Here is a 26,732-nt window from a genome sequence, read left to right as displayed (position 1 = left end):
ACTGAATGGCGGTGCAGGCTCGAAGGGCCGAATGGCCTACTCCTGCACCTATTTTCTATGTTTCTATGTAAATTTAATTGACAAAAAGTACTGATCACCATTTTATACAGCACTTTTAATGTAGAAAACAGTTAAGATGTACCACAGAAACAAACCAAAGAGTAACACCAGACAAAAGGAGTGAAGAGATGACTTTAGTATAAGTATTGTTATACTAGTAATAAATCAAAGCAGCAGCTCGTTAAACTACTTTCTCAATTGAATAGAACACCAGATACCTGGCTTATAAGCAACTTGTCTATTTCTCCATAATCTTCTATTCCCCTAAAACAAAGATTATCGGACTCTGATCAAATCTATAAAAGCAGAACTAGCTAAGAGAACTGCCACTTGACTGGATGACTACAGTGACCTGCCAAGCCAAGCGCTGCAGAAACAACAAAGGACAAGGAGGATTGGTAGATTCAAATTGTGTTTTTCACTAGGGCCATTTCATTCCTGTAATTGGCACAAAACTATGACTGCAGCCATCCAAACACGGAGATTGTGGAAAAGGCAAGCTCATATTTCAGTAGTGGAAGTAAGGCTTTGTAGCAATTTGGTAGGGAATGGGAGGTCAGAGAACTGGTGGTGGTGTATGAGAACAGGAAGGTCAAGAGCATTATTTCCAGAGGATACAAATGCCAGCAGATTTGAGAAAGGGTGAAATAATGGGGTGACAAATAAATCCACAAAAATACCTGCCGCTGTGGATGTCAAGAGCAGAAATCGGGGAACACCCAGACAATATGAATTTGCAGAGACCAAAAGGAAAGAGAAGAGAAAAACAATGTAAGTTCAGATTAAGAGTCTGACCTTGAAACAAAGGAAAATAGCAGGATGTGGAGAAAGTATTTAGGTAACGCACATCAAAGTTGCTGATGAACGCAGCAGGCCAGGCAGCATCTCTAGGAAGAGGTACAGTCGACGTTTCAGGCCGAGACCCTTCGTCAGGACTAACTGAAGGAAAAGTTAGTAAGAGATTTGAAAGTGGGAGGGGGAGGGGGAGATCCAAAATGATAGGAGAAGACAGGAGGGGGAGGGATGGAGCCAAGAGCTGGGCAGGTGATTGGCAAAGGGGATATGAGAGGATCATGGGACAGGAGGCCCGGGGAGAAAGACAAGGTGGGGGGAACCCAGAGGATGGGCAAGGGGTATAGTCAGAGGGACAGAGGGAGAAAAAGGAGAGTGAGAGAAAGAATGTGTGTATAAAAATAAACAGATGGGGTACAAGGGGGAGGTGGGGCATTAGCGGTAGTTAGAGAAGTCGATGTTCATGCCATCAGGTTGGAGGCTACCCAGACGGAATATAAGGTGTTGTTCCTCCAAGCTGAGTGTGGCTTCATCTTTACAGTAGAGCAGGCCATGGATAGACATGTCAGAATGGGAATGGGATGTGGAATTAAAATGTGTGGCCACTGGGAGATCCTGCTTTCTCTGGTGGACAGAACGTAGGCGTTCAGCAATGCGGTCTCCCAGTCTGTGTCGGGTCTCGCCAATATATAGGAGGCCACATCGGGAGCACCGGACGCAGTATATCACCCCAGCCGACTCACAGGTGAAGTGTTACCTCACCTGGAAGGACTGTTTGGGGCCCTGAATGGTGGTAAGGGAGGAAGAGTAAGGGCATGTGTAGCACTTGATCCGTTTACAAGGATAAGTGCCAGGAGAGAGATCAGTGGGGAGGGATTGGGGGGGGGGAACGAATGGACAAGGGAGTCGCGTAGGGAGCGATCCCTGCGGAAAGCAGGCGGGGGGGGGGAGATGTGCTTAGTGGTTGGATCCCGTTAGAGGTGGTGGAAGTTATGGAGAATAATATGTTGGACCTGGAGGCTGGTGGGGTGGTAGGTGAGGACGGTTGTTTCATTCAAGCAACTTCAAGTGTTTTATACTCTCTAGTGACCAGTTTTAACTGAAAAAAAAATCAGTTTATTAATTGAGTATCTTCTCAACATTATAATCTTGATATCTATGCCAGTTCATTTTTAAATGTATATTTTACAGTTTTCCTCTCAATTTTAAAAAGCTTCATAAGTTTGTATTTTTTAGTTCATATGTGAACATATGGCTCTTCTGGGTGGAAGCTCTTTAAAACATCCTGATTCTAAGCAGGTCAAAGCAATGCATCCAATGACCATGCTGTCCAAATTATACAAGATAAGATAAATTATTGAACAAGCCTTGGTTGTTGTGAGCAGATGAACCACTCTCAAGCAGTTTAAAGAGTGCTTTTTTTATATATATTGAATACTGCAGGACACAAGAACAAACACACTGAAACTAAGCAAGGGCCATAAAGTGTTTAATTTCCATATTCACCATTATTATTTGGTGAAAAGAGAAATCTATCATGTTTTGGTGATACACTGGTTTAATGTACTAATTGCAATCTGCTATTTTACTGAAACCATTTAGGACTGGTATTTTCTATTAAAATGCCGTTATTAATGATGCAAATTATGCTAAAAAGCAAACAAAAAATGGAAAGTAAACAACAAACATAAAAGTTGCTGGTGAACGCAACAGGCCAGGCAGCATCTCTAGGAAGTGGTACAGTCGACGTTTCGGGCCGACACCCTTCGTCAGGACTAAATGAAAGAAGAGCTAGTAAGAGATTTGAGGGTCTCGGCCCGAAACGTCGACTGTACCACTTCCTAGAGATGCTGCCTGGCCTGCTGTGTTCACCAGCAACTTTTATGTGTGTTGCTTGAAATTCCAGCATCTGCAGATTTCCTAGTGCCTACGTGAAGTAAACAACAAAGTTGTGGATTTTCAAAAAGATAGGAAATTGTTCCAATAGATTTATTTTTAATGAGTCATCAACATTCTTATAATGTTGGAAGAGTAAAATTTCAAGGACACAAAGGTTCCTTGACAAATGAAAATCAGACCTATAAAAGATGCAGTTTACAAGTAACCACAACATGCAAGGACATAATGAATGTAGCTTATATCAGACATTAAATAGATATATCTGTCAACATAATCTTCAAAGTTCCCTACTAGTGCTTTTCTTCTTTGCAGCTGTGTCAGCCTATGGTTAATTGACAGACGAATTAATGATTAATGAATAACTCTAATACTTTAAACTGCAACTGCCACCAAGAATGTCTACAATGCCTAATGAAAATGAATGGTGCCACTGGCTCTATACTTCAAAGATCAAGTCCAAAGGAGACAACACTTATGCCATTTATTCATTAACTTTGAACAACCTAAAGCAACAACTTCTCTAACTAGTTTCAATGTCCTATTCTGCTTCTTTATCTCACTTAGAATAAGTATCTCTTTCTATGCTCTATGTACATTCTCTATCTAATTTCATGTGAATACACCCATTTTCTTCTACATTGGTGTACATTTCTTTCCATATAATTTAATTTCACTGCTTAAGTTCATAAACCATGGAGTATGATCTTAATGAGATCCCAGAACTAACACCAATATTACTGCAATACTTTCCATTCGGCATCTAGTATTTGGTATGCATCAAAAAGATGGACCCAGAAGTTCAATTACAACAGCCATGTCCTGATGAACAAATATCACACCCAAATATCTTTTTATGCAATGAATTTAAATGTAATTTTATTTTTGTAACAACAATATTAAAATAATTCTCAAGTAATCATTGTCCTCTAATTGTATTGATTTCAAAAAGAGTTCAGAGACAGAAAGCTTTGGAGATTCAAAGAGTTTTGAACACATATCACATATTAATAAATTAAATTAGTCCTTTTTCATAAAATAAACTTTAAGAGTACATATTCTTACCTTTTGGCTCTTTCTAAATCATCGTTTGCTTGCTCCAATTCCCTAACGTATTTATGCAGTTGATCTTTGATACCTCTGGTTTGACCCAAGTCATCTTCTAGCATAGATATCTGCTTATAACTCTGTGCATATTGCTGTTCTAGTTTTTCCTAAATGGTTAAAATAATTTAAAAAATTGGATTAGTAATATTTTGATATTGTTTGAAGAAAATGAAATGTTTGATCTCATGGTACCCAATTACCATGCAGGAATTTAAATTTAATAGTTTTGCTGCACTATTTTACGGAATTGTGGTATTTATAAAGAAATTGTCTTCAAGGTCTTCATTAATTCCAGGAACTATATCTCAAATTCATCATCTTGGTCATCATTCAAATAATTTCAAACTCTAATTGATAAACTATTTCATTGCAACAATTATCTAATTGCATAAGCAAATATGAAGATCTACTTCCTAACATTGCCTTTCACTGAAATGATTAGATGGCACAGAGGGTAAAAATATAGGCTTTTCACCTCTGGGACCAGAATTCAGACTCAGCCCAGGCTTGCCTCTTTCTGACCGCAATAAACCCTTTTCTTGTTGATATATATTGATAGTAGACTATGCCAGTACAGTGGCAATCTCACGACAATCTGCACGGATCAGCAGTAGAGAAAAATAATGTATTCATCATTTGGAGCAAAATTCAAGTGAAATTAATTGCTAGTAAAATAAAAGCCTGTAGGATTGCAGTGGCAGCAGGAATATAAAGTTAGCTACGGGATAAAAAGCAGAGGAACAGTGTTTTCTCTCCCCCCAGACTGGAGGAAATCTTTAAGGTATATTCTCCTGGGGTTTGGTAAAAGATCACAGGTCTTAAGTATATATTAATGATCTGAGCACGAGTTAAGGTTAATTTTAAAGCTTTCAGATGAAGTAAACTCAAATGTAGAAATGAGCTATGGTAAAAAACTTCAAGAAGGTACATGAGTGTAGTACAATGGACAGGAATATGGCAGTTAAATTCAGTGCACAGAATTGTAAAACATTTTTTTGCAAGAAAAAGTAAGATAATTTGAACTAAATAATGTTCAAAGGAATTGAAGGAGCTGCCCAAATACAGAAATCATTTAAGTCATGATGTTGAAAAGGCTGATTTTAAGATGGCATATGAGATTACTGGTTTTGTTGATTGAAGAAATTACAAAATAAACCAATGACATATAAAACCCTGGCTGACAGCAGCTGACCATTGTTGTTAAAATGCAAACCCAAGTATACAGATGAACAAAGGGCACATAAAAAAGACTGGAAGGACCAAATATATACAAAGGTTAAAGAAGATGGGGTTACTGACTCTTTCTGATAAAGGAAATTCAAAATTTCCAGTTGCAGAAGCTTCAGAAAGTAGAATACACAGATTTATGATGATTGGCAAATTAACCAGAGCTGATTCAGTAGGCCGTAAATGTGAAAGCACTTATGAAGGAATCATATGGTAAAGAAAATTGGATAAACATCTGAAGGCTAGAAAACCAATGGAAAGAGGAAGATTATGTGATTGTTAAGAATCAGCATAGGTCTGATGTGCTAAATCATGACACCCACCTGACCCCAAATATTGTATCATAATATTATTGCAATTCCACTTGCAAAATACAACAGGACAGCAGAATGTTTTAACCACTGATAGCAATCATTTGAGCCTATGGCTTTAACAATGTCTAACATTACACCAGCACCTAAAAACATTGTGAAATGAGATCCTGCACTAAATAAGAGGAACTTAAAATTCTGACCTATGATGTAATTTTTCAAACTATAACATAAATGCTCTTGAACGGTTGAAAGGTAGCTTCAGCAGTTCTTAAAGCAGCAAGGAAATTCTGATATAATATTGATAGCATTGGAATACTTCTACCAGCAAAAGACATTCAAGGTGAGAATAATTAGGGTATATAACATATCTTTTTTTTCCCCACAATTATTTGTTTGGGCTGATCTACCAAAGTAAACTGAACTACCTGTAACAGTTCTCAGTCATGGAGTGAGAAAAATTCAGCAGGGTAACAAGATCTTTGACCCTCAGAGTCCACAATGACCATCAGCCACACTTGTAGACTAATCTACATTTATTTCATATTTTTATTCTCCCCACATTCATCAACTATTCCCAAATTCTGCCACTCATCTACACACTAAAGGCAACCTACAGTAACCAATTTACCTATCAACTTTGTGTCTTTGTCTAAACGGTTAGATGTGCCACACAAAAATCAAAGTAATTCTGAGTATGTGACATAGAAATATTTATTTAATTTTAGAGACACTTTGTATAGATTGCCCAAATATTGCATGTTAAAAGCCAGCACGTGAAAGACAAAATAAATACCAGCTTAATATTAATGCTGTTTGGAAATTCAGTTTACCTTTAATACCTCCAAATCTAGCTTTAGTCTTTGGTTGTCAGATACTAAATCTTTATTTCTGTGTTCTGCCTGCTCCAACTGTGCCTCCAACTCAGCTTCAAGTTCCCTGCTTCCTTCTTGGAATTCTTCCAACTCCTCCCGTGTTTCCTGAAAACTGGATCACAAGTTCAACAGGTCAGAATACAAGAGCAAAGGATGGTCAAAATAAACTGACAGGATAAATAAATAACCAACAACTTCATATGAATCAAACCACAAAAACAGATCATTATTGATGCAATTTAGTCTATTCAAATTACCTTAGGTTTAATCAATAAAAATAGTTATGCTATAATTGATCATTATTCACCATGGACATGGGGCAGCAAAGGAATCAAGCAGGGTTATTATTAGAATACTTTTTTTTTATCAAAGTGAAAGGAAACAAAGTTAACTTTTCAGCCCTGACACCCTGTTTCTCTATCCACAGGTGCTGTACAACCTGCTGAGAATTTCCAACTATTTTATTTCATTTGACTCATTACTTCTGTAAGTATTAGGAACCAGCAGCCTCTCCCCGCCCCCCCAACCCACTCGCCACAGTACACACCTTCCCATTCTGTATTATAAAAAACAAAAATTGGTGAAGGCACCAAGCTGACCAGGCAGCATCTGTATAGAGACAGAAAGGGAGTTAAAACTTTGCTTCTAGCTTTCCAATTCTGATTGAATATGTATGAAATTGTAGAGAAGGGGTGAGGAGAATGGGAATAGCTGTAATAGGGTGGAGACCAACAAAATCCAGATAAAATAAAACTGTGTTGATGCCAATTCAAAGAAGTTGGTTAATGCTTGCTAATCCTATTTGATGCATCTGGAGAAAGCACAAATAGAGAGATTTAACAAAGGCAGTGAAGACAAAATAAAGCAAATATGCTGGAATATTTGCTGCTGCTGAAAAATGTTCAGCAGGTCCAATACCATCTGGGAAAAAGAGAGAGAGAGAAACTTAATCTTACAGTTTAGACTTTGCATCAGAACTGGCCAATTCTGACACAACAGAGACTGGTTACGTTAAAAAAAAATCTGCAGATGCTGGAACCTGAAGCTAAAAAACAAACCACTCGAGGAACTCGGATCAGGTAGAAAAGGAAACAGGACAATTGATGTTTCAGGTTGAGACTTTTCATCTGGACTGGTCTGATAATATGGAAGTAGTGCCATATTACAAAGTCGAGCCATGGCATGCTTTCTTTGTGATTGCATCAAAGTGTTGGAGATTGACACCAATGAACTTGAAGCTGCTCACCCTTTGCATTGCTAACATTTCAATGAGGATAGATGCACATTATCCTATCTTCCCCTTCCTGAAGTCCCCTATCAAATCCTTGGTCTTGTTGATGTTGAGTTCAAGTTTGGTGTTATGACACCACTCAACCAGCTGATGTATCTGCAAATTTCTAAATGACTTTGAGCTGTGCTTAGCTGTACTGTCATAAGTATAGACAAAGTAGAGCAGTGGGCTAAGCACACATCCTTGTGGTAAGTCTATGTTGACACACAGCGAAAAGATATGATTACTGATCTGTACTGACAAGATTTTCCAATGAGGAAGCCAAAAATCCAGTTGCAGAGGGAGGTACAGAGCCCAGTTTTAGAAGCTTGGTAGTTAATACTGAGGGAATGATGGTTGAACTGTAATCAATAAAGAGCAGCCTAACATATGGTTTGCTGTTGTCTAGATACTCCAAAGCACAGTGGAGAGCCAGCGAGAATGTGTTTGCTGTAGACCTATTGTGGTGGTAGACGAACGGCAGTGGGTCCAGGTCCTTTCTCAGGCAGAAGCTAATTCTAGCCATAGCCAACCTCTCGAAGCACTTCAATATGGTAGATGTGAGTGCTACCAGTCGCTAGTTGTTGAGGCAGCTAACCTTGTTCTTCATGGGCACTAATATAATTGCTGTCCTTTTGAACAGTTCAAGGCACTAAGAGGATGATGATGTCCTGGAACGCTTCTGTCAGTTGGTCACACACCTTTGGAGCCTGATGATTCTGACAGCTTCTGAGGCCGAGATCATGGGATGATGTGGGGATTCGCAATGGTGCAGTGTTATTATTCTCCCTTTCAGAGCGTACATAAAGGGCATTAAGCTCATCTAGGAGTGAAATATCACTGACATTTATGCTGATAGATTTTGCCTACTAGGAAGCAATGACATGTAAAGCTGTCGTGAAGCCAATTGTGTCTCTAATTTCACACAGAATTATCTTTTCACTCTCACAAAGGCCTTCTGTAGGTTGTATCTGGACTTCGTGTAGGAATGTGAATCATCGATCACTGATCTAGCTCTTAGCAGACTTCGAATCTTCAGGTTTATCCAAGGCTTCTGGTTTGGAAAATCTCAGGATGTTCTCAAAGACACAAAGGCAGTGCCCCTCCCAAATCCTAATGTTAGGGGACACGCAAAAACACTCCACTCACTCCATATACTAACACACTGATCCCAGGCAAATTCCACCCTCCCTCTCTACACATACTATTATGCTTTTCAGCCAATAAACCACTGCAAGTTTAAATTTAAAGCTAGTTACAAACACTGAATAACTGTATTAATTTAAATAGTGTTAAAATGGTTGTTTAATGCGTCTAGTGTGGTAGCGTAGTGGGTAGTGTTTGTCGCTCTCACTTTCAGCTTCCACCACTGGCCAGCAGTCTAGCAAAAAGGAGAGCAGAGAGCTGAACGTGCAAGTCTCTCCCTGCCAGTACATAGCTTCTCCAACAACATGCCTCATGTACTGCCTCCTCACTGGCGACACACAGAAACTAAACTTTCCGACTCAGGCTGAACTACAGAGAACGGGGAAGAGAACTGGCCCCTGCACACACAGCACGCACGCACACCCACCAGTGTGTGGACGCACCTTGGTGCTCGTGATCCAGATCCCCAGCTATGGGTAAATAGCCCCACTGCCTCGTGGGCAGCCGTGGGAGAGGTGAAGGCTACGGGAGCAAACCCAGACAACAAATCTGGAGTGGAGCCCCTAAGATGGCTGGATGTCACTGAACGTCCTTCCATAGCTTCTGCGGCCAAACTGTTGCCAAATGTATTGCTTCATAAGCTTTCCTTTGGACTACACCAGTGAGGCCGAGAGGGAGATCTTGACGATTGCGCATCTCAGGATCTCCATACTTTCTGCCATCACCTGTCCTTCAAGACAGATGGATGCCAACCAACCAACAACCAATTAAAAATATTTCACTTATAAGGGAAAATTAAACTATAACACTGACATTATTAATGTCTGAAAAAGGAGACAAAATTTTCAATACTAACCCAAGTAATATAGTCAAAAATTGATACCAAACCATGCTTCTATGATTATCTATCCACAGCACTGGCAAAACTTCAGCTTTACAAATAAACAATTGCACAATCTTACTGTTATCACATGTAAGTGTATCATATATGAAGTCACAAGGTATTAATTTAGGGAACTGAGTAAAAGGAATTGAAATACAGAATTCAGTCATATCAATTAAACTTTTCAGAAAATTTTACAAACTCATACATCAAATTAATCTAATGTTTAAATAATACAAATACTGAGAATAAGAATGTACTATCTTAATTTCCTCCTAGATGATAACCCAATGAAACCTAGACCTTTAGTTGATACATCAAATCTGCTTTTACAAAACTGTACCATCAAATTAAATGAAAATTAACATCTTTTGACAGATACAAGGTCAAACTGTTCCAGGTCACACAAGGTGCGACAAGTGAAGGAGTGAAGGGATTGGCTGAGAAGGAGCGGTTGATTTAAAAACTGGTCGGGACTATCCAGCAACACAAACATTTAAGGTCGGACGAGGTGCGACAAGTGAAAGGAATTAGTCAAAGTATCAACCAATATAATCAAGGTTTGTTCTAGGGGAGCGGGCTGGTCGAGGGAAGTGCCTTGTGAGAAAAGTGCGAGTCTTTGTCTCAAGAGTCTTCGGCAAGGAGGCTGAGGGAGGAGACTCGCCACAGTTGGAGAGGGTGAGAAGTGGTGAAGAAATGACAGGTCAACTGATTCAGTGTGCTGCTTGCATGATGTGGGAGGTCAGGGACGTTGATGGTGCCTCTGGCTGCTACATATGTGGAAAGTGTGTCCAGCTTCAGCTCCTGAAGGACCGTGTTGAGGCACTGGAGAAGCAACTGGATGACCTCAGGTTCATCGGGGAAGCCGAGCGTTTTCTGGACAGGACTTGCAGCAAGATCGTTACACCGAAGATACCGGAAGAGAGAAGCGGGGCGACGATGAGGAAGGGATGGATACTTGGAGTACAGGAGAGCCCGGGGGATGCACCTCTTGATAACAGTTTCACCCTCTTGGAAGCTGTCGGGACAGAAGACATTGCCAGTCTGAGGGACGGACTGCTCTGCGAGTCAAAAGTTGGCGCTGAAACAAAGCTAAGGAGACAGAAGTCAGGCAGAGCCATGGTAGTAGGGGACTCCATAGTGAGAGGTACAGAAGGGGGTTTCTGCGGCAACAGGTGAGATTTAAGGATGGTGTGTTGCCTCCCTGGTGCCAGGATCCAGGACGTCACAGACCGATTGCAGGGCATCCGCAAGGGTGAAGGTGAACAGCCAGAAGTGGCGGTGCATGTCGGCACAAATGACATCGGGAGAAAGAGGAAAGAATTTCTGCAGCGTGACTTCAGAGAACTTGGAAGAATGCTGAAAAGCAGGACCTCCGGTGTGGTTATCTCCGGTTTGCTTCCCATTCCTTGTGCTGGTGAGGGAAGGAACAGGGAGATAGGGGATCTGAAGGTTTGGCTGAGGAGCTGGTGTGGGAGGCAGGGATTTAGATTCTTGGACCACTGGGATCTGTTTTGGGGTAAGGATGAATTGCACAGAAGGGATGGGTTGCATCTTAACAGACGGGGGACCAGCATTCTGGCAGGCAGGTTTGCCACTGCTACACGGGTGTGTTTAAACTAAGTAGTGGGGGGAGGGGACGAACTGGAAATATAAGAATGGAGTTAAAGGGAAAGAGAGAATAAGAAAAGTTAAGAAAGACAACAGAATTAATGGGGCAGAAAGCTCAGGAAGGGATCGGAGAGTATGGCCAAGTGCAATAGGAATCGATGTGAAAGGTGAGGGGAGTAAAAGTATTACTTTAAATGGATTAAAAGTACTATATATGAATGCACGGAGTATAAGAAATAAATTGGAAATTGGCAAGTATGATGTCATGGGAATTAGAGAGACATGGCTGCAAGAGGACCAGGGCTGGGGCATGAATATTCAGGGTATACATCCTATCGAAAGGACAGACAGGTTGGCAGAGGGGGTGGGGTGGCTCTGTCGGTGACGAATTAAATTCAGTCACTTGAGAGGGGGGACATAGAATCAGGAGATGTAGAATCAGTATGGGTAGAAACTAAGGGCAAAAAGACCCTAATGGGAGTTATCTACAGGCCTCCAAACAGTAGCCTGGATATAGGGTGCAAGTTAAATCAAGAGTTAAAATTGGCATGTCGCAAAGGTAATATTACGGTTGTTATGGGGGATTTCAACATGCGGGTAAACTGGGAAAATCTGGTTGGTACTGGACCCCAAGAAAGGGAGTTTGTGGAGAGCCTCAGAGATGGATTCTTAGAGCAGCTTGAATTAGAGCCCACCAGGGAGAAGGCAATTCTGGATTTAGTGTTGTGTAATGAGCCAGATTTGATAAGGGAACTCGAGGTAAAGGAGCCATTAGGAGGTAGTGACCATAATATGCTAAGTTTTAATCTACAATTTGAGAGGGAGAAGGGAAAATCGGAAGTGTCAATATTACAGTTGAACAAAGGGGACTATGGACCCATGAGGGAGGAGCTGGCCAAAGTTAACTAGAAAGATACCCTGGCAGGGATGGCAATGGAAAAACAATGGCAGGTATTTCTGGGAATAATACTGAAGGTGCAGGATCAGTTCATTCCAAAGAGGAAGAAAGATTCTAAGAGGAGTAAGGGGCAACCGTGGATGACAAGGGAAGTCAAGGACAGTATAAAAATAAAAGAGAGGAAGTATAACACAGCAAGGATGAGTGGGAAGCCAGAGGATTAGGAGACTTTTAAGGAGCAACAGAAGATAACTAAAAAGGCAATACAGGGGGAAAAGATGAGGTACGAAGGTAAACTAGCCAAGAATATAAAGGAGGATAGTAAAAGCTCCTTTAGGTACGTGAAGAGGAAGAAATTAGTTAAGACCAAAGTTGGGCCCTTCAAGACAGAAACGGGTGAAATTATTATGGGGAACAAGGAAATGGCAGATGAGCTGAACAGGTACTTTGGATCTGTCTTCACTAGGGAAGACACAAACAGTCTCCCAGATGTAATCAACAGGAATTCTGCAGACGCTGGAAATTCAAACAACACACATAAAAGTTGCTGGTGAACGCAGCAGGCCAAGCAGCATCTCTAGGAAGAGGTGCAGTCGACGTTTCAGGCCGAGACCCTTCGTCAGGACTAACTGAAGGAAGAGTGAGTAAGGGATTTGAAAGTTGGAGGGGGAGGGGGAGATCCAAAATGATAGGAGAAGACAGGAGGGGGAGGGATGGAGCCAAGAGCTGGACAGGTGATAGGCAAAAGGGATACGAGAGGATCATGGGACAGGAGGTCCGGGAAGAAAGACAAGGGGCGGGGGGAACCCAGAGGATGGGCAAGGGGTATATTAGAGGGACAGAGGGAGAAAAAGGAGAGTGAGAGAAAGAATGTGTGTATAAAAATAAGTAACAGATGGGGTACGAGGGGGAGGTGGGGCATTAGCGTAAGTTAGAGAAGTCGATGTTCATGCCATCAGGTTGGAGGCTACCCAGACAGAATATAAGGTGTTGTTCCTCCAACCTGAGTGTGGCTTCATCTTTACAGTAGAGGAGGCCGTGGTTAGACATGTCAGAATGGGAATGGGATGTGGAATTAAAATGTGTGGCCACTGGGAGATTCTGCTTTCTCTGCCGGACAGAGCGTAGATGTTCAGCAAAGCGGTCTCCCAGTCTGTGTCGGGTCTCGCCAATATATAAAAGGCCACATCGGGAGCACCGGACGCAGTATATCACCCCAGCTGACTCACAGGTGAAGTGTTGCCTCACCTGGAAGGACTGTTTGGGGCCCTGAATGGTGGTAAGGGAGGAAGTGTAAGGGCATGTGTAGCACTTGTTCCACTGACACAGATAAGTGCCAGGAGGGAGATCAGTGGGGAGGGATGGGGGGGATGAATGGACAAGGGAGTTGCGTAGGGAGCGATCCCTGCGGAATGCGGGGGGGGGGGGGAGGGAAAGATGTGCTTAGTGGTGGGATCCCGTTGGAGGTGGCGGAAGTTACGGAGAATAATATCTTGGACCCGGAGGCTGGTGGGGTGGTAGGTGAGGACTAGGGGAACCCTATTCCTAGTGGGGTGGCGAGAGGATGGAGTGAGAGCAGTTGTACGTAAAATGGGGGGAGATGCGTTTAAGAGCAGAGTTGATAGTGGAGGAAGGGAAGCCCCTTTCTTTAAAAAAGGAAGACATCTCCCTCGTCCTAGAATGAAAAGCCTCATCCTGAGGCAGATGCAGCGGAGACGGAGGAATTGTGAGAAGGGGATGGCGTTTTTGCAAGAGACAGGGTGAGAAGAGGAATAGTCCAGATAGCTGTGAGAGTCAGTAGGCTTATAGTAGACATCAGTGGATAAGCTGTCTCCAGAGACAGAAAGATCTAGAAAGGGGAGGGAGGTGTCGGAAATGGACCAGGTATACTTGAGGGCAGGGTGAAAGTTGGAGGCAAAGTTAATAAAGTCAACGAGCTCTGCATGCGTGCAGGAAGCAGCGCCAATGCAGTCGTCGATATCGCGAAGGAAAAGTGGGAGACAGATACCAGAATAGTCACGGAACATAGATTGTTCCACAAAGCCAACAAAAAGGCAGGCATAGCTAGGACCCATACGGGTGCCCATATTTAGTTTGGAGGAAGTGGGAGGAGCCAAAGGAGAAATTATTAAGAGTAAGGACTAATTCCGCTAGACGGAGCAGAGTGGTGGTAGAGGGGAACTGATTAGGTTCAAGTGCTACACATGCCCTTACACTTCCTCCCTTACCACCATTCAGGGCCCCAAACAGTCCTTCCAGGTGAGGCAACACTTCACCTGTGAGTCAGCTGGGGTGATATACTGTGTCCGGTGCTCCCGATGTGGCCTTTTATATATTGGCGAGACCCGACGCAGACTGGGAGACCGCTTTGCTGAACATCTACGCTCTGTCCGCCAGAGAAAGCAGGATCTCCCAGTGGCCACACATTTTAATTCCACATCCCATTCCCATTCTGACATGTCTATCCACGGCCTCCTCTACTGTAAAGATGAAGCCACACTCAGGTTGGAGGAACAACACCTTATATTCCATCTGGGTAGCCTCCAACCTGATGGCATGAACATCGACTTCTCTAACTTCCGCTAATGCCCCACCTCCCCCTCGTACCCCATCTGTTACTTATTTTTATACACACATTCTTTCTCTCACTCTCCTTTTTCTCCCTCTGTCCCTCTAATATACCCCTTGCCCATCCTCTGGGTCCCCCCCCACCCCCGTCTTTCTTCCCGGACCTCTTGTCCCATGATCCTCTCGTATCCGTTTTGCCTATCACCTGTCCAGCTCTTGGCTCCATCCCTCCCCCTCCTGTCTTCTCCTATCATTTTGGATCTCCCCATCCCCCTCCAACTTTCAAATCCCTTACTCACTCTTCCTTCAGTTAGTCCTGACGAAGGGTCTCGGCCTGAAACGTCGACTGCACCTCTTCCTAGAGATGCTGCCTGGCCTGCTGCGTTCACCAGCAACTTTTATGTGTGTTGTTCCCAGATGTAATAGTGGCCAGAGGACCTAGGGTAACAGAGGAACTGAAAAAAATTTGCATTAGGCAGAAAATGGTGTTGGGTAAACTGATGGGACTGATGGGTGGTAAATCCCCAGGGCCTGATGGTCTGCATCCCAGGGTACTTAAGGAGGTGGCTCTGGAAATCGTGGACTCATTGGTAATCATTTCCCAATGTTCCATAAATTCAGGATCAGTTCCTGCGGATTGGAGGGCAGCTAATGTTATCCCACTTTTTAAGAAAGGAGGGAGAGAGAAAACAGGCAATTATAGACCTGTTAGTCTGACATCAGCGGTGGGGAAGATGCTGTAGTCAAATATAAAAGATGAAATAGCAGCATATTTGGATAGCAGTAGCAGGATAGGTCCAAGTCAGCATGGATTTACGAAGGGGAAATCATGCTTGACTAATCTTCTGGAATTTTTTGAGGATGTAACTATGAAAATGGCCATGGGAAAGCCAGTGGATGTAGTGTACCTGGACTTTCAGAAAGCCTTTGATAAAGTCCCACATAGGAGATTAGTGGGCAAAATTAGAGAACATGGTATTGGGGGTAGGGTACTGACATGGATAGAAAATTGGTTGGCAGACAGAAAACAAAGAGTAGGGATTAAGAGTAGGGTCCTTTTCAGAATGACAGGCGGTGACTAGTGGGGTACCGCAAGGCTCAGTGCTGGGACCGCAGCTATTTACAATATACATTAATGATTTAGATGAAGGGATTAAAAGTAACATTAGCAAATTTGCAGATGACACAAAGCTGGGTGACAGTGTGAAATGTGAGGAGGATGTTATGAGAATACAGGGTGACTTGAACAGGTTGGGTGAGTGGGCAGATGCACGGCAGATGCAGTTTAATGTGGATAAATGTGAGGTTATCCACTTTGGTGGCAAGTACAGGAAGGCAGATTACTATCTGAATGGTGTCAGATTAGGAAAAGGAAAAGTACAATGAGATCTGGGTGTCCTTGTTCATCAGTCACTGAAAGTAAGCATACAGGTACAGCAGGCAGTGAAGAAAGCTAATGGCATGTTGGCCTTCGTAACAAGGGGAGTTGAGTATAGGAGCAAAGAGGTCCTTCTGCAGTTGTACAAGGCCCTGGTGAGACCCCACCTGGAGTATTGTGTGCAGTTTTGGTCTCCAAATTTGAGGAAGGACATTCTTGCTATGGAGGGAGTGCAGCGTAGGTTCACTGGGTTAATTCCCGGGATGGCGGGAATGTCATATGTTGAAAGATTAGAGCGACTGGGCTTGTATACACTGGAATTTAGAAGGATGAGAGGGGATCTGATTGAACATATAAGATTATTAAGGGATTGGACACGCTAGACGCAGGAAACATGTTCCCAATGTTGGGGGAGTCCAGAACCAGAGGTCACAGTTTAAGAATAAGGGGTAGACCATTTAGTACTGAGTTGAGGAAGAACTTTTTCACACAGAGGGTTGTGGATCTGTGGAATGCTCTGCCTCAGAAGGCCGTGGAGGCCAATTCTCTGGTTCTTTCAAGAAACAGTTAGATAGAGCCCTTAAAGATAGTGGAGTCAAGGGATATGGGGAGCAGTCAGGAACAGGGTAGTGATTGTGGATGATCAGCCATGATCACAGTGAATGGTGGTGCTGGCTCGAAGGGCCGAATGGCCTACTCCTCCACCTATTGTCTATTGAAAATTGGCAATGACCAACTTACTTTTTAGAGGCAGTAGGGAAGGAGCAGCTTTAACATTAAAAATAACCATAAATATAATGTAAAAGGTGAGGGCCATTGAACAAATGATTAAGACAATGTTAACAGTTAGTTTCTAGAAAATGTCTATTTATTGTGTGTGTGTGTATATATATACACATACATACACATACATACATACACACACACACACACACACACACACACACACACACACACCAACAGTACAACCTTCAACCAAGGACAGCATTATTTTAGGGGAGGGTTTCTCAACTGGGTAACCGAGCAGCCCCATTAACAATTTCATTAGAGGTCTCTTAGCCCAGTATGGCAGTACGCAATAGGACCGTATTTATTTGGTTGTCCATTCTCAGTTTTTGACACGAGATAGGGGAGGCTGTTGATAATGGGCGAGCGCTGTATTGCACGGAGGGGAGGATGGTAGCCTGAAGTGTGTTTTCCGAGCATTGAATGGACTCACCCAACTTGGGGTGTGATATCAGCCTCTTCCTCCCGAATTACCTCCCCCAACTTTCCCTTTAGCGCTGCCGACTGAGTTACTGACTCTATTGGCGTGGTAGAAAATTGGAGGGAAATTTTCATTTTAAAGACAGTCCAGTGTGTCGATTTTTGAACAGGAGGTATGAGATGGAAGAGGAGGATTCTAGGCCTAGCCCTACAGACAATTCTGAAAAGAATTAGTGAAGAATTACAAACTTCTGAGTCATTTAATTTCACTAGTGCAACAGCAACAGACATTTTTTAAAAAGTCTACCTTCACAATGAAAGCTACTTATCAATGGATTTTACATGGACTGGTGATCCAAGTTGTCCTAGTCCATTGTGATTTGTCTATGGCAAATTGGCTTAGGCTACATTTTAATTCACACTGCTTTTAGCTTATGGTTTTTTAGTAACTTTACTATTCAACATTGTCAATAAATTTTCATGTTGTAAATAGCATTAATTAATTTCAATTTACAACCTTTATTTAAATTAAATCTACCTTTAGAAAAATTAAATTCCATTTTGGCTTAAGCCAATTATTTAAAAGAAATTCATTATGTTTGCCTTATGAGTTTTGTTAAAATTTATGAAAGGAGAGATATTAATTTCAAGAAAGTTGGCTAAAAATTCATCCTCTATTCAAAAGAGCATTGACCATTACTTTTGGATTATTTTATCTACAATTAACAGATCATACTAATGTACCATGAGTTGTAGATATAATAATTTTTACGCTGGGATTCCCTGAGACCTGAAAGTTATTTCGAGGGTTCCCCCAGGGCAAAAAGGTTGAGAAAGCCCGCTTTAGGTTATAGAGTATCCACAATGTTCACATCATTGTTTCAGTACCTTTGTAAGCACCAAATAATGGCTGTACTAAAAATGCAGGAATATTACTTTGTATCTACTAATAACATTGTCTTTAAATCTACAAAACAAAGCAGCGACCTAAAAGTGTTTACATAATTAACAGTTCAACTCTCAGACAGGTGCTTACAATAAACACTGCACACTCCTTACTGCAACAGCCAACTTATGCACACAGAACAGCCCATTGATCACTGTTTTGATGGAACTGCTTTAGCTACAATTAAATGAACACCACAGAACCAACACCAATACGCAAGATCGGGTTTAGGACACTTCCTTAAGAAATTTCTGTAATGCCATCCTCCCGGGGGAAGTGATCCAACTCTGACATCCACAAAAATTTGTTTTTGTATAAAGAATATTTCTAGCTATTGAAGACTCATTCTTCCTCAAATTTAGATTTTACTGAAACTGTTTGATGCAGAACTTGGTCCAATGCTTCCTTAAATTCAAGGACAGTCAGTTTTCTCTTCTGGGATTCAACTTTCTTGTCACTGTAACTATTGCACTAACACTGGAAGATATATCATTAGGTTTATATGATAATTTCAGCAAAAACAATTGTACACCAAAATTCATCGCATCATTGTGCAGATGTACAGATCCTCAAGGAAGCCCTCCATTGGTCGGGATCAACCATGGATGTTACACCATAAGATATAGGAGCAGAATTAGGTCATTTGTCCCATCAAGTCTGCTCCACATTTCCTGTCAGCTGATCCAATTTTCCTCTCAACCACAATCTCCTGCTTTCTCACTGTATCCCTTCATGTTCTGACCTCCGTTGTGACCTACTTGTCCATACATAAGCCTGTATACAAAGCCAGGGTGATATGGTATGGAGAGCAAGCGGTTGCCCATGCAGCAGGCTCCCCCTCTCCACACAGCTGATGAATCCAAAGGAATAACAGAGACCAATACAGTCTGGCACCAGTGGCAGAGAGGAGCTGCCAGTCAACACTGAACTCAATGTAGGACTACTGCCTTAGGGACTTCAACTCTGGATTTTTCCTCGGAGTTTTCTCCTGAAGCCTTCCCCATGAGTAGGTATAGCCGTAAAGCACTGGAGGTTTGAGGTCAGGTTTTTTATCTCCTAGATGAGCTGCCAACCACAGCTACTGAGCTCCATCTGCCCGGAGTGGCTGGTTTTAAGGCACGAGTAATCTGCCTTTGCCACTTCTTCCCATCAGTAGAAACAGTTCCACCAGGCTAAGCCACATGTAAAGGCCAGGAGCTGGACTTAGATGTCAGAGGCTATTTGCAATGCACACCATTGGGAGCATTTAATAGGTAGTGGGAGCATAACCCACACCCCAGTCCTCCACCCAAGCTATGACAACCTTAAGGTACCAATAGATCCTTACAAGCAAAGAATAATTTGACTGCCAGGTAGTGTGCAACAACAAATATATAGAATTAATACCAACCTTTTCTTATATTTCAGGGCCAAGTCTTTCCAATACTTAATTTTTTCTTCTGGGGTTGCAAATTCTGGGTTTTCCTCATCCATGATGAAATGAGCCTGAAATGGCAAGAAGACATAATAACTTAAGTTCAGAATAATTGCTGGAGCAAGGTTAAGAACACAAATGCCTTCACAAACCATGCAACCTTTTGTAATTTTTAAAAAAAATATAACTCATAAAATTGCTAAAAATCAGAAGCCAACACCAAAAGTTTCAAGAAATAACAACCATGGACTGAAGACAAACGTATGTGCAATTAGAGTGATGCCAATACTTTTACCTAATAATTTCCCTTCAGCCAACTCCCAAAGTAATGAAAGATATGGTAAGAGACACTAACAAATTTCATTTACTCTCTCATAACCCTCTCACTGACATGCAGATTGGGCTCTTGGCTCCAAAACTGACATCATACCTCCAAACAGTGAAAATAGAGTTGAATTCCAGAAGACTAACTGTCCTTGATTTCAAGGCAGGATTGGACCAAGTTCCGCACCAAAGCGTTTCAGCAAAATCTAAATTTGAAGGAAGAATGGTTCTCTAGTAGCTAGAGAGATTCTTTGCACAAAAACAAATTGTTGTGGATGTCAGAGGTGAATCAGTTCTCCTGGCAGGACAACGTCACAGGAGTTTCTTAGGGAGTGTCCTAGGCCGATCTTGTCTTCTCATCATTGGTCTTCTATTCCCTACTGATGCTGACTAGTGATTTAACAGTATTTTATTCCAGAGACAGGCCATTCATAACCAGTCAGATGGTAAATTAACCCATGTCCACTTGCAACTAGTTCAGGGATGAATTGTTAACAGGTAAATACTATTCTAGTCTATCACAATTTAGTACATTTCCAACAAGCCAGAATCTAACCTGTTATTACTGACATCTAAAAGATACTACCAGCACCAAAACAACAATCATCTCTCAGTCATAAAGCACAACAACGCAGAAAACTGGTTTTTCGGCCCATCTAATCCATGACAAACTATAACTCTGCCTAATCCCATTGATCTGTTCTCCATACCACTCCCATCTATATACTTGTCCAAACTTCTCTTAAATGTTGATATCAAACCCACAACCACTACTTCCACTGGTAGCTTGTTCCACACTTTCACCACCCTCATACTTTGCCTTTTACCCTTAACCCATGACCTCTAATTCTAGTCTCATCCAACCTCAGTGGGGAAGAAAATATGCTTGGATTTTCCCATACCTAAACCCCTCAAACCACCCCTGAACTCTTTTTCTGAAGTTTTGGTGTTGCCTGGAAAAAGAAACATCTCCATAGATACACCACCAAAAACTTCAATAATCCTTTAAATTTATTTTGGGTTACCATCAGTTTCTAAAGATGCTTTTTTTTTGTATTAAATTTTTTTTTGCACCTTCTTCAGTACTTCTATAAATAGTCAAATATCTCCATTAATCTAACCATTGTTTGGTGAATTTACCACAACTCCTCTGCAGTTTAGCTTCATCTTTCTGAGAAATTAAACCAAGAGCTTTGTTTGATCATTTATGGACTTATTGACCTTGAACATTATCTTTAATGACATGTGTTTTAGGCAGCACAGTGGTGCAACTAATAAAGGTTCTGCCTCATAGCTCAGCGATTCAATCCTGAACTCCATTGTTTGATTTCCTTTGACAAAATATGCTTTTTCTGTGTTCTGGTTTTCTCCCAGACACCAAAGACTTGCAGCTAAGTAGATTAACTGGCTGCTGAAAATTACCTTTTGTGTGTAAACAAATGGTAGAATCTTGCAGAAGTTGGTGGAAAAGTGGAGAGAATAAAATAGGAGCAGGGTACTTGGATGTTCAAAGATCAATATGGTCTTGGTGGTCAAGGTGCCTGTTTACATACTACAGGACTCTATGTTCTCTTTCTTCCTGTAACTCTGGAATCCCAGAGTCCTATTAAAATTATCTATACTAAAGTTAATTTGATAATTATGCACACATTCTTCTATATTTTCTAACTCATCATCTACATTAATCACAATTTCCAATTTAGCATTGATCACAAACTCTGAAATTGTTCTTTTGATTCTAGAGAATTTAACTGTTTATTCAAAAATAGACTACTGTGTAAGAGGTCCTTTTCACATCAATCATTCTTCTAAAAAGTGTCCAAGTTATTCAAGATAATCTATTCAACAATACACTATTTCTCCATCCTCTCAACATGCTATTTGAATTTATTATTAGCTTCATAGCTTAAATAACAACTGATGCAATTGATTTTCATTGAGATAACAGCATGCAGAACAATCAAAACAGCATTTCCAGCTGTTGGAAGCATATCTGAAATCTTGCTACACCAGCTTTAGCACATTAAAGAATTTATCAATAGCCATCAATCCTATTTAATCATCTGCAAAATTAAATTACTGAACTGTGCAATGCAGATCTTGTCTCTACCCTTCCAATGCTGTAAATGAAAGACGATTTACTAGATTTACATCTAGATTTAAAAAGAACACTAACTGCAGCTAACTATATAGCAAACAAAACCAAACTACAAACTGTATAACATCTATTCAATAAGACAGAGGCAAGCAAATCTAACCATGAATATGAAATTCAGTGAGTATGTCATGGCATAAATGTAAATAATTGCCATGGAGAGATACAACACCAAGTCCATGTCAACCATTGCAAACCTATTTACATTCACCTACCTTAATCAATTTTGTTTTCTTCACATTCCATAAACTAGCACCAGAATCTCTCACCTACAATTTACAGTGACAATCAATGTACTAACCTACCGGCTTGGACTGAGAGAGGAAACTGGCACATCACAGGTCAGGATCAAATCTGGGTGACTGGGGCTATCAGGCAGAAGCTCAACCAGTTGAACACACGATGCACCCAAGAAAAGAAATCAATCTTTCTGTGTCAAACTATCAAACATATTAAAGCACAAATTCTTGACACCCGCTAATCTCCTGAAGGCCAAAAGTCAACTTCCCCATACTTCCCGTACACAACCATGCCACCACTAGATGTAAAGCCATCACTTCTCAGACTGTCACACAACTGATCTCCTTTAAGGAATTGTCCTCAACTCCCTAACACAATCAGTCCATTTCTACCTCCTTTCCAGGAACAAGAAGTCAGACTGCCCTGGTGATTCATCTTAGTTGTAACAAAATTTATCTTTACATATTACAATTTTTTCTTGACCCCCTTAATCAGTGTCTTTCCACCCACAATAAAAATATTGTAGATGTTCCTCACTCTTTTAACGGGTTCCAATTTTATTTCATGGAAATTTAAACTTGAAAAACCTCCATCCTCCAGAAGCAGAGAACCCTATTTCTTTCTCGAATAGAGGCTAATCCGTTACATAAATACATAACAAATTCACCACTGACTCCACTTACAAAAATAAGTTGCAATAAAAGCTAGATGTGGTTCAATCAATGCCCTCTTTTGGCAAGTTATAAAACACTTTTGTCAGGGCATCAATGACAATATCCATTTCCTATACTGAATCTAAACTACAAAATAATTTACTTGACTAACTACTTCCAACTTTTCCTTTAGTGTAGTCCTTCTCCCACTTCTCCCTGTCTTTACTTCTCCAGCTTCATCTCTGCCAGTGACCAGTGTTGACTGTATGCCCAAAGCTACTGTTGGATTAGACTGTATGTTTGTTACTTTCTCTACAGTTTAATAATTGCTTGTATTTTATACAACTACTTATATACATGTAACTGATTAGCATGATTCCTAGTGGTCATTGTAGTATATACAATTGTTTAGTGTATACCCTAGTGGTTACAGCTCTTTGCAAATTCTGTAAAGTTTTCTGGTATATTGCATTATTTGAATAGGGGCTATATGACTGGTTAATTCTTATCTACATATTTGAATGGAATTTGTTATCAATGGCATAAAAGAGCTGAACACATCAGCCTGCCATTATTTTTCTTATTTCCCATCCCAACTAGACTCCTGTTGCTATCCGTTTCCAATCCGCTTTGTTCCATTAGCACTTAATAAACTAATGAAGTAACACATTTTGTGCCTTTTTTTAATTTCCGAAAACCATGGATTAAAAATATCAGAATCCAACACAACTTCGACAGCACTTCTAACAATTCCACTTGAAATCATGGTTCCAACTAAAATGGCAGCAAAGAGGTTAAATTTCCAAATTAGCAATGCCTAGAAAAAGAATCAGCAACAGATAGAGAACTTTAAATCAGTAAACAAATTTGGAATGCGAAGATATTATTAGCAATGCTAAATATATTAAACTATCCAAAAAAAACCTATAGAAAACAAAATGTCATGCTTACCCAGTCTGATCTATATATGATCCTTTAGCAATGTGGAAAGCTACTAACTTCCCTTAAAATAGCCTGGTAAATTCATTCAGATGAATCAAATCATTGTAAAAATACAAGAATAAATAGTGACGTACTCTAGATCCAGTTACTGAATTCCGAAACACAGAAGCACAAAGATCCCCGTCAATCCAGCAACATTAACAGAGTGGTTCAGGGACTCCTAAACAATGGCTCTGGACCCCATTAAGACAGCAGGTCAAACAAAGGCAAAATAAACCCCAGACCATCTCAGAACAGTACTGCATAGGAAAAGGCCCATGATATTGTGGCAAAGGAAGAGATCATCTGTAGCTTTTCCCAGTGGCGATTCAGTAATCATTTGGTGGAAGTACTGAAAGAAATTTTTTGGTTATGTTTGAAGCCTTCCCTGATTATACTCTTCCTCCGCTACACTAATGACTGCATTGGTGCTGCTTCATGCACCCATGCTGAGCTTATCAATTTTATCGACTTTGCCTCTAATAACCACTTGGTCCATCTTTGACACCTCCCTCTCCTTTCTCGATCTAGCTCCATCTCTGGAGAAACTGTCAACTGACATCTTTTACAAACCTACTAATTAACATGGTTATCTTAATGATGTTTTCCATGTTGGGGTACATAGGACAAGAGGGCACAGCCTCAGGATAGAGGGGCGTCTATTTAAAACAGATGCGGAGAAATTTCTTTAGCCAGAGGGTGCTGAATTTGTGGAATTTATTAGCACAGGTAGTTGTGGAGGCCAGGTTGTTGGGTGTATTTAAGGCAGCGCTTGATCAGTTCTTGATTGGACACGGCATCAAAGGTTACGGGGAGAAAGCTGGAGAGTGGGACCAAGGAAGGGTAAAAAAAAATTAACCATGATTGAATGGTGGAGCAGACTCAATGGGCCAAATGGCCTAATTCTGCTGAGTCCTTATGGTCTACACCTCTTCCCAACCCACCTTCTACAAAAAAGCTATTCCCTTTTCTCAGTTTCTTTGCCTCTGCTACATCTTCTCCCAGGACGTAGCTTTCTGTTCCAGGACATGAGATTTTCTCCTTCTTTAAAGAATGGGGTTTCCCTCCCTCTACTATTGATGGTGCCCCCACCTGTATCTTCTTCATCTCCTGTACATCCACGCTCACCCCATCTTCCCACCACCTCAATAGTGGTAAGAGTCCCACTTGTCCTTTCCTACCACCCCACCACCTCTGCTTCCAACGCACTATCCTCTGCAACTTCAGCCATCTCCAAATGGGATCCTACCACTGATTATATCTTTACCTCCCCTCTCCCAACTTTCTGTAGAGATCACTCCCTCCACGATATCCTTGTCATTCGTCCCTCCACACTAATCTCCCTCCAGGCACTTATCCCTGCTAGCAGCCTAAGTACTACACCTGCCTATATATCTCCTCCCTCACCTCCATTCAGGGCCCCAAATAGTCCTTCCAGGTGAGGCAACATTTCACCTGTTAAACAGAGGCTTTTTCCCAGGGCTGAAATGGCTAAGACGAGATGGCACAGTTTTAAGGTGCTTGGAAGTAGGTATAGAGGAGATGTCAGGGGTAAGTTTTTTTTAAAAAACGCAGAGAGTGGTGAGTGCTTGGTATAAGCTGCTTGGTATAAGATGGTGGTGGAGGCGGGTACGATAGGGTCTTTTAAGAGACTCCTGGATAGATACATGGAGCTAAGAAAAATAGAGGGCTATGAGTAACCCCAGGTAATTTCTAAGGTAAGGACTTGTTCGGCACAGCTTTGTGGGTCAAAGGGCCTGTACTGTGCTGTAGGTTTTCTATATTCTAATCTGCTGGGGTCGCCTATTGGGTCCAGCGCTCTCGATGCAGCTTCCCCTACATTGGTGAGACCCACTGCGGACTGCGGACATTCGGGACTGCTTTGTTGAACATCTCCACACCATCTGTCACAAGCACTTCCTCTTAAGCCAAGATGAGGCCACCTTCAGGACACAGGAGCAACACCTTACATTCCATCTAGGTAGCCTCCAACCTGATGGTATGAATATCAAACAACAGGAATTCTGCAGACGCTGGAAATTCAAACAACACACATAAAAGTTGCTGGTGAACGCAGCAGGCCAGGCAGCATCTCTAGGAAGAGGTGCAGTCGACGTTTCAGGCTGAGACCCTTCGTCAGGACTAACTGAAGGAAGAGTGAATAAGGGATTTGAAAGTTGGAGGGGGAGGGGGAGATCCAAAATGATAGGAGAAGACAGGAGGGGAAGGGATGGAGCCAAGAGCTGGACAGGTGATAGGCAAAAGGGATACGAGAGGATCATGGGACAGGAGGTCTGGGAAGAAAGACAAGGGGGGGGGGAACCCAGAGGATGGGCAAGGGGTATATTCAGAGGGACAGAGGGAGAAAAAGGAGAGTGAGAGAAAGAATGTGTGTATAAAAATAAGTAACAGATGGGGTACGAGGGGGAGGTGGGGCATTAGCGCAAGTTAGAGAAGTCAATGTTCATGCCATCAGGTTGGAGGTTACCCAGACGGAATATAAGGTGTTGTTCCTCCATGAATATCAATATCCCTTTCCGGTAAATAAATTCCACTCCCTTCTATTCTCCACTCTGACCTTTCAAGTCTTCTCACTTGCTGATTATTTCCCCTGAGTCCCTTCCTCCTATGGTCCCCTCTCCTCTATCAGATTCTTTCTGCTCCAACCCTTGACCTTTCCCACCCATCTGGTTTCACCTATCATCTTCCAGATAGCCACTTTCCTCTCTCTCCATCTTTTTATTCTGGCATCTTCTCTCTTCTTTCTCAGTCCTGAAGAAGGGTCTCGGCC

General features: G+C 41.6%; 1 protein-coding gene across 3 annotated transcripts in view; it reads right to left on the bottom strand.

Annotated features, from left to right (window-relative positions):
- Nucleotides 1-26,732, bottom strand: part of LOC134360224 (nuclear distribution protein nudE-like 1) — a 53,589-nt gene that overhangs the window by 14,692 nt on the left and 12,165 nt on the right. For 2 of the 3 annotated variants that reach the window (XM_063074302.1, XM_063074300.1), the window contains exons 2-4: nt 19,565-19,659; nt 6,227-6,380; nt 3,814-3,962 (exon numbers count right to left, since the gene is read on the bottom strand). In XM_063074302.1, the coding sequence (XP_062930372.1) occupies nt 3,814-3,962; nt 6,227-6,380; nt 19,565-19,647 (386 nt within the window). In that variant the 5' untranslated portion in view covers nt 19,648-19,659. The remainder of the gene's footprint in view (nt 1-3,813; nt 3,963-6,226; nt 6,381-19,564; nt 19,660-26,732) is intronic. The other variant, XM_063074301.1, reaches the window with a different exon arrangement.

This window comes from Mobula hypostoma, chromosome 22 (genome assembly GCF_963921235.1).
Source record: "Mobula hypostoma chromosome 22, sMobHyp1.1, whole genome shotgun sequence".
Classification (NCBI taxonomy): Eukaryota; Metazoa; Chordata; class Chondrichthyes; order Myliobatiformes; family Myliobatidae; genus Mobula; species Mobula hypostoma.
This window is presented reverse-complemented; position numbering and strand designations above follow the sequence as displayed.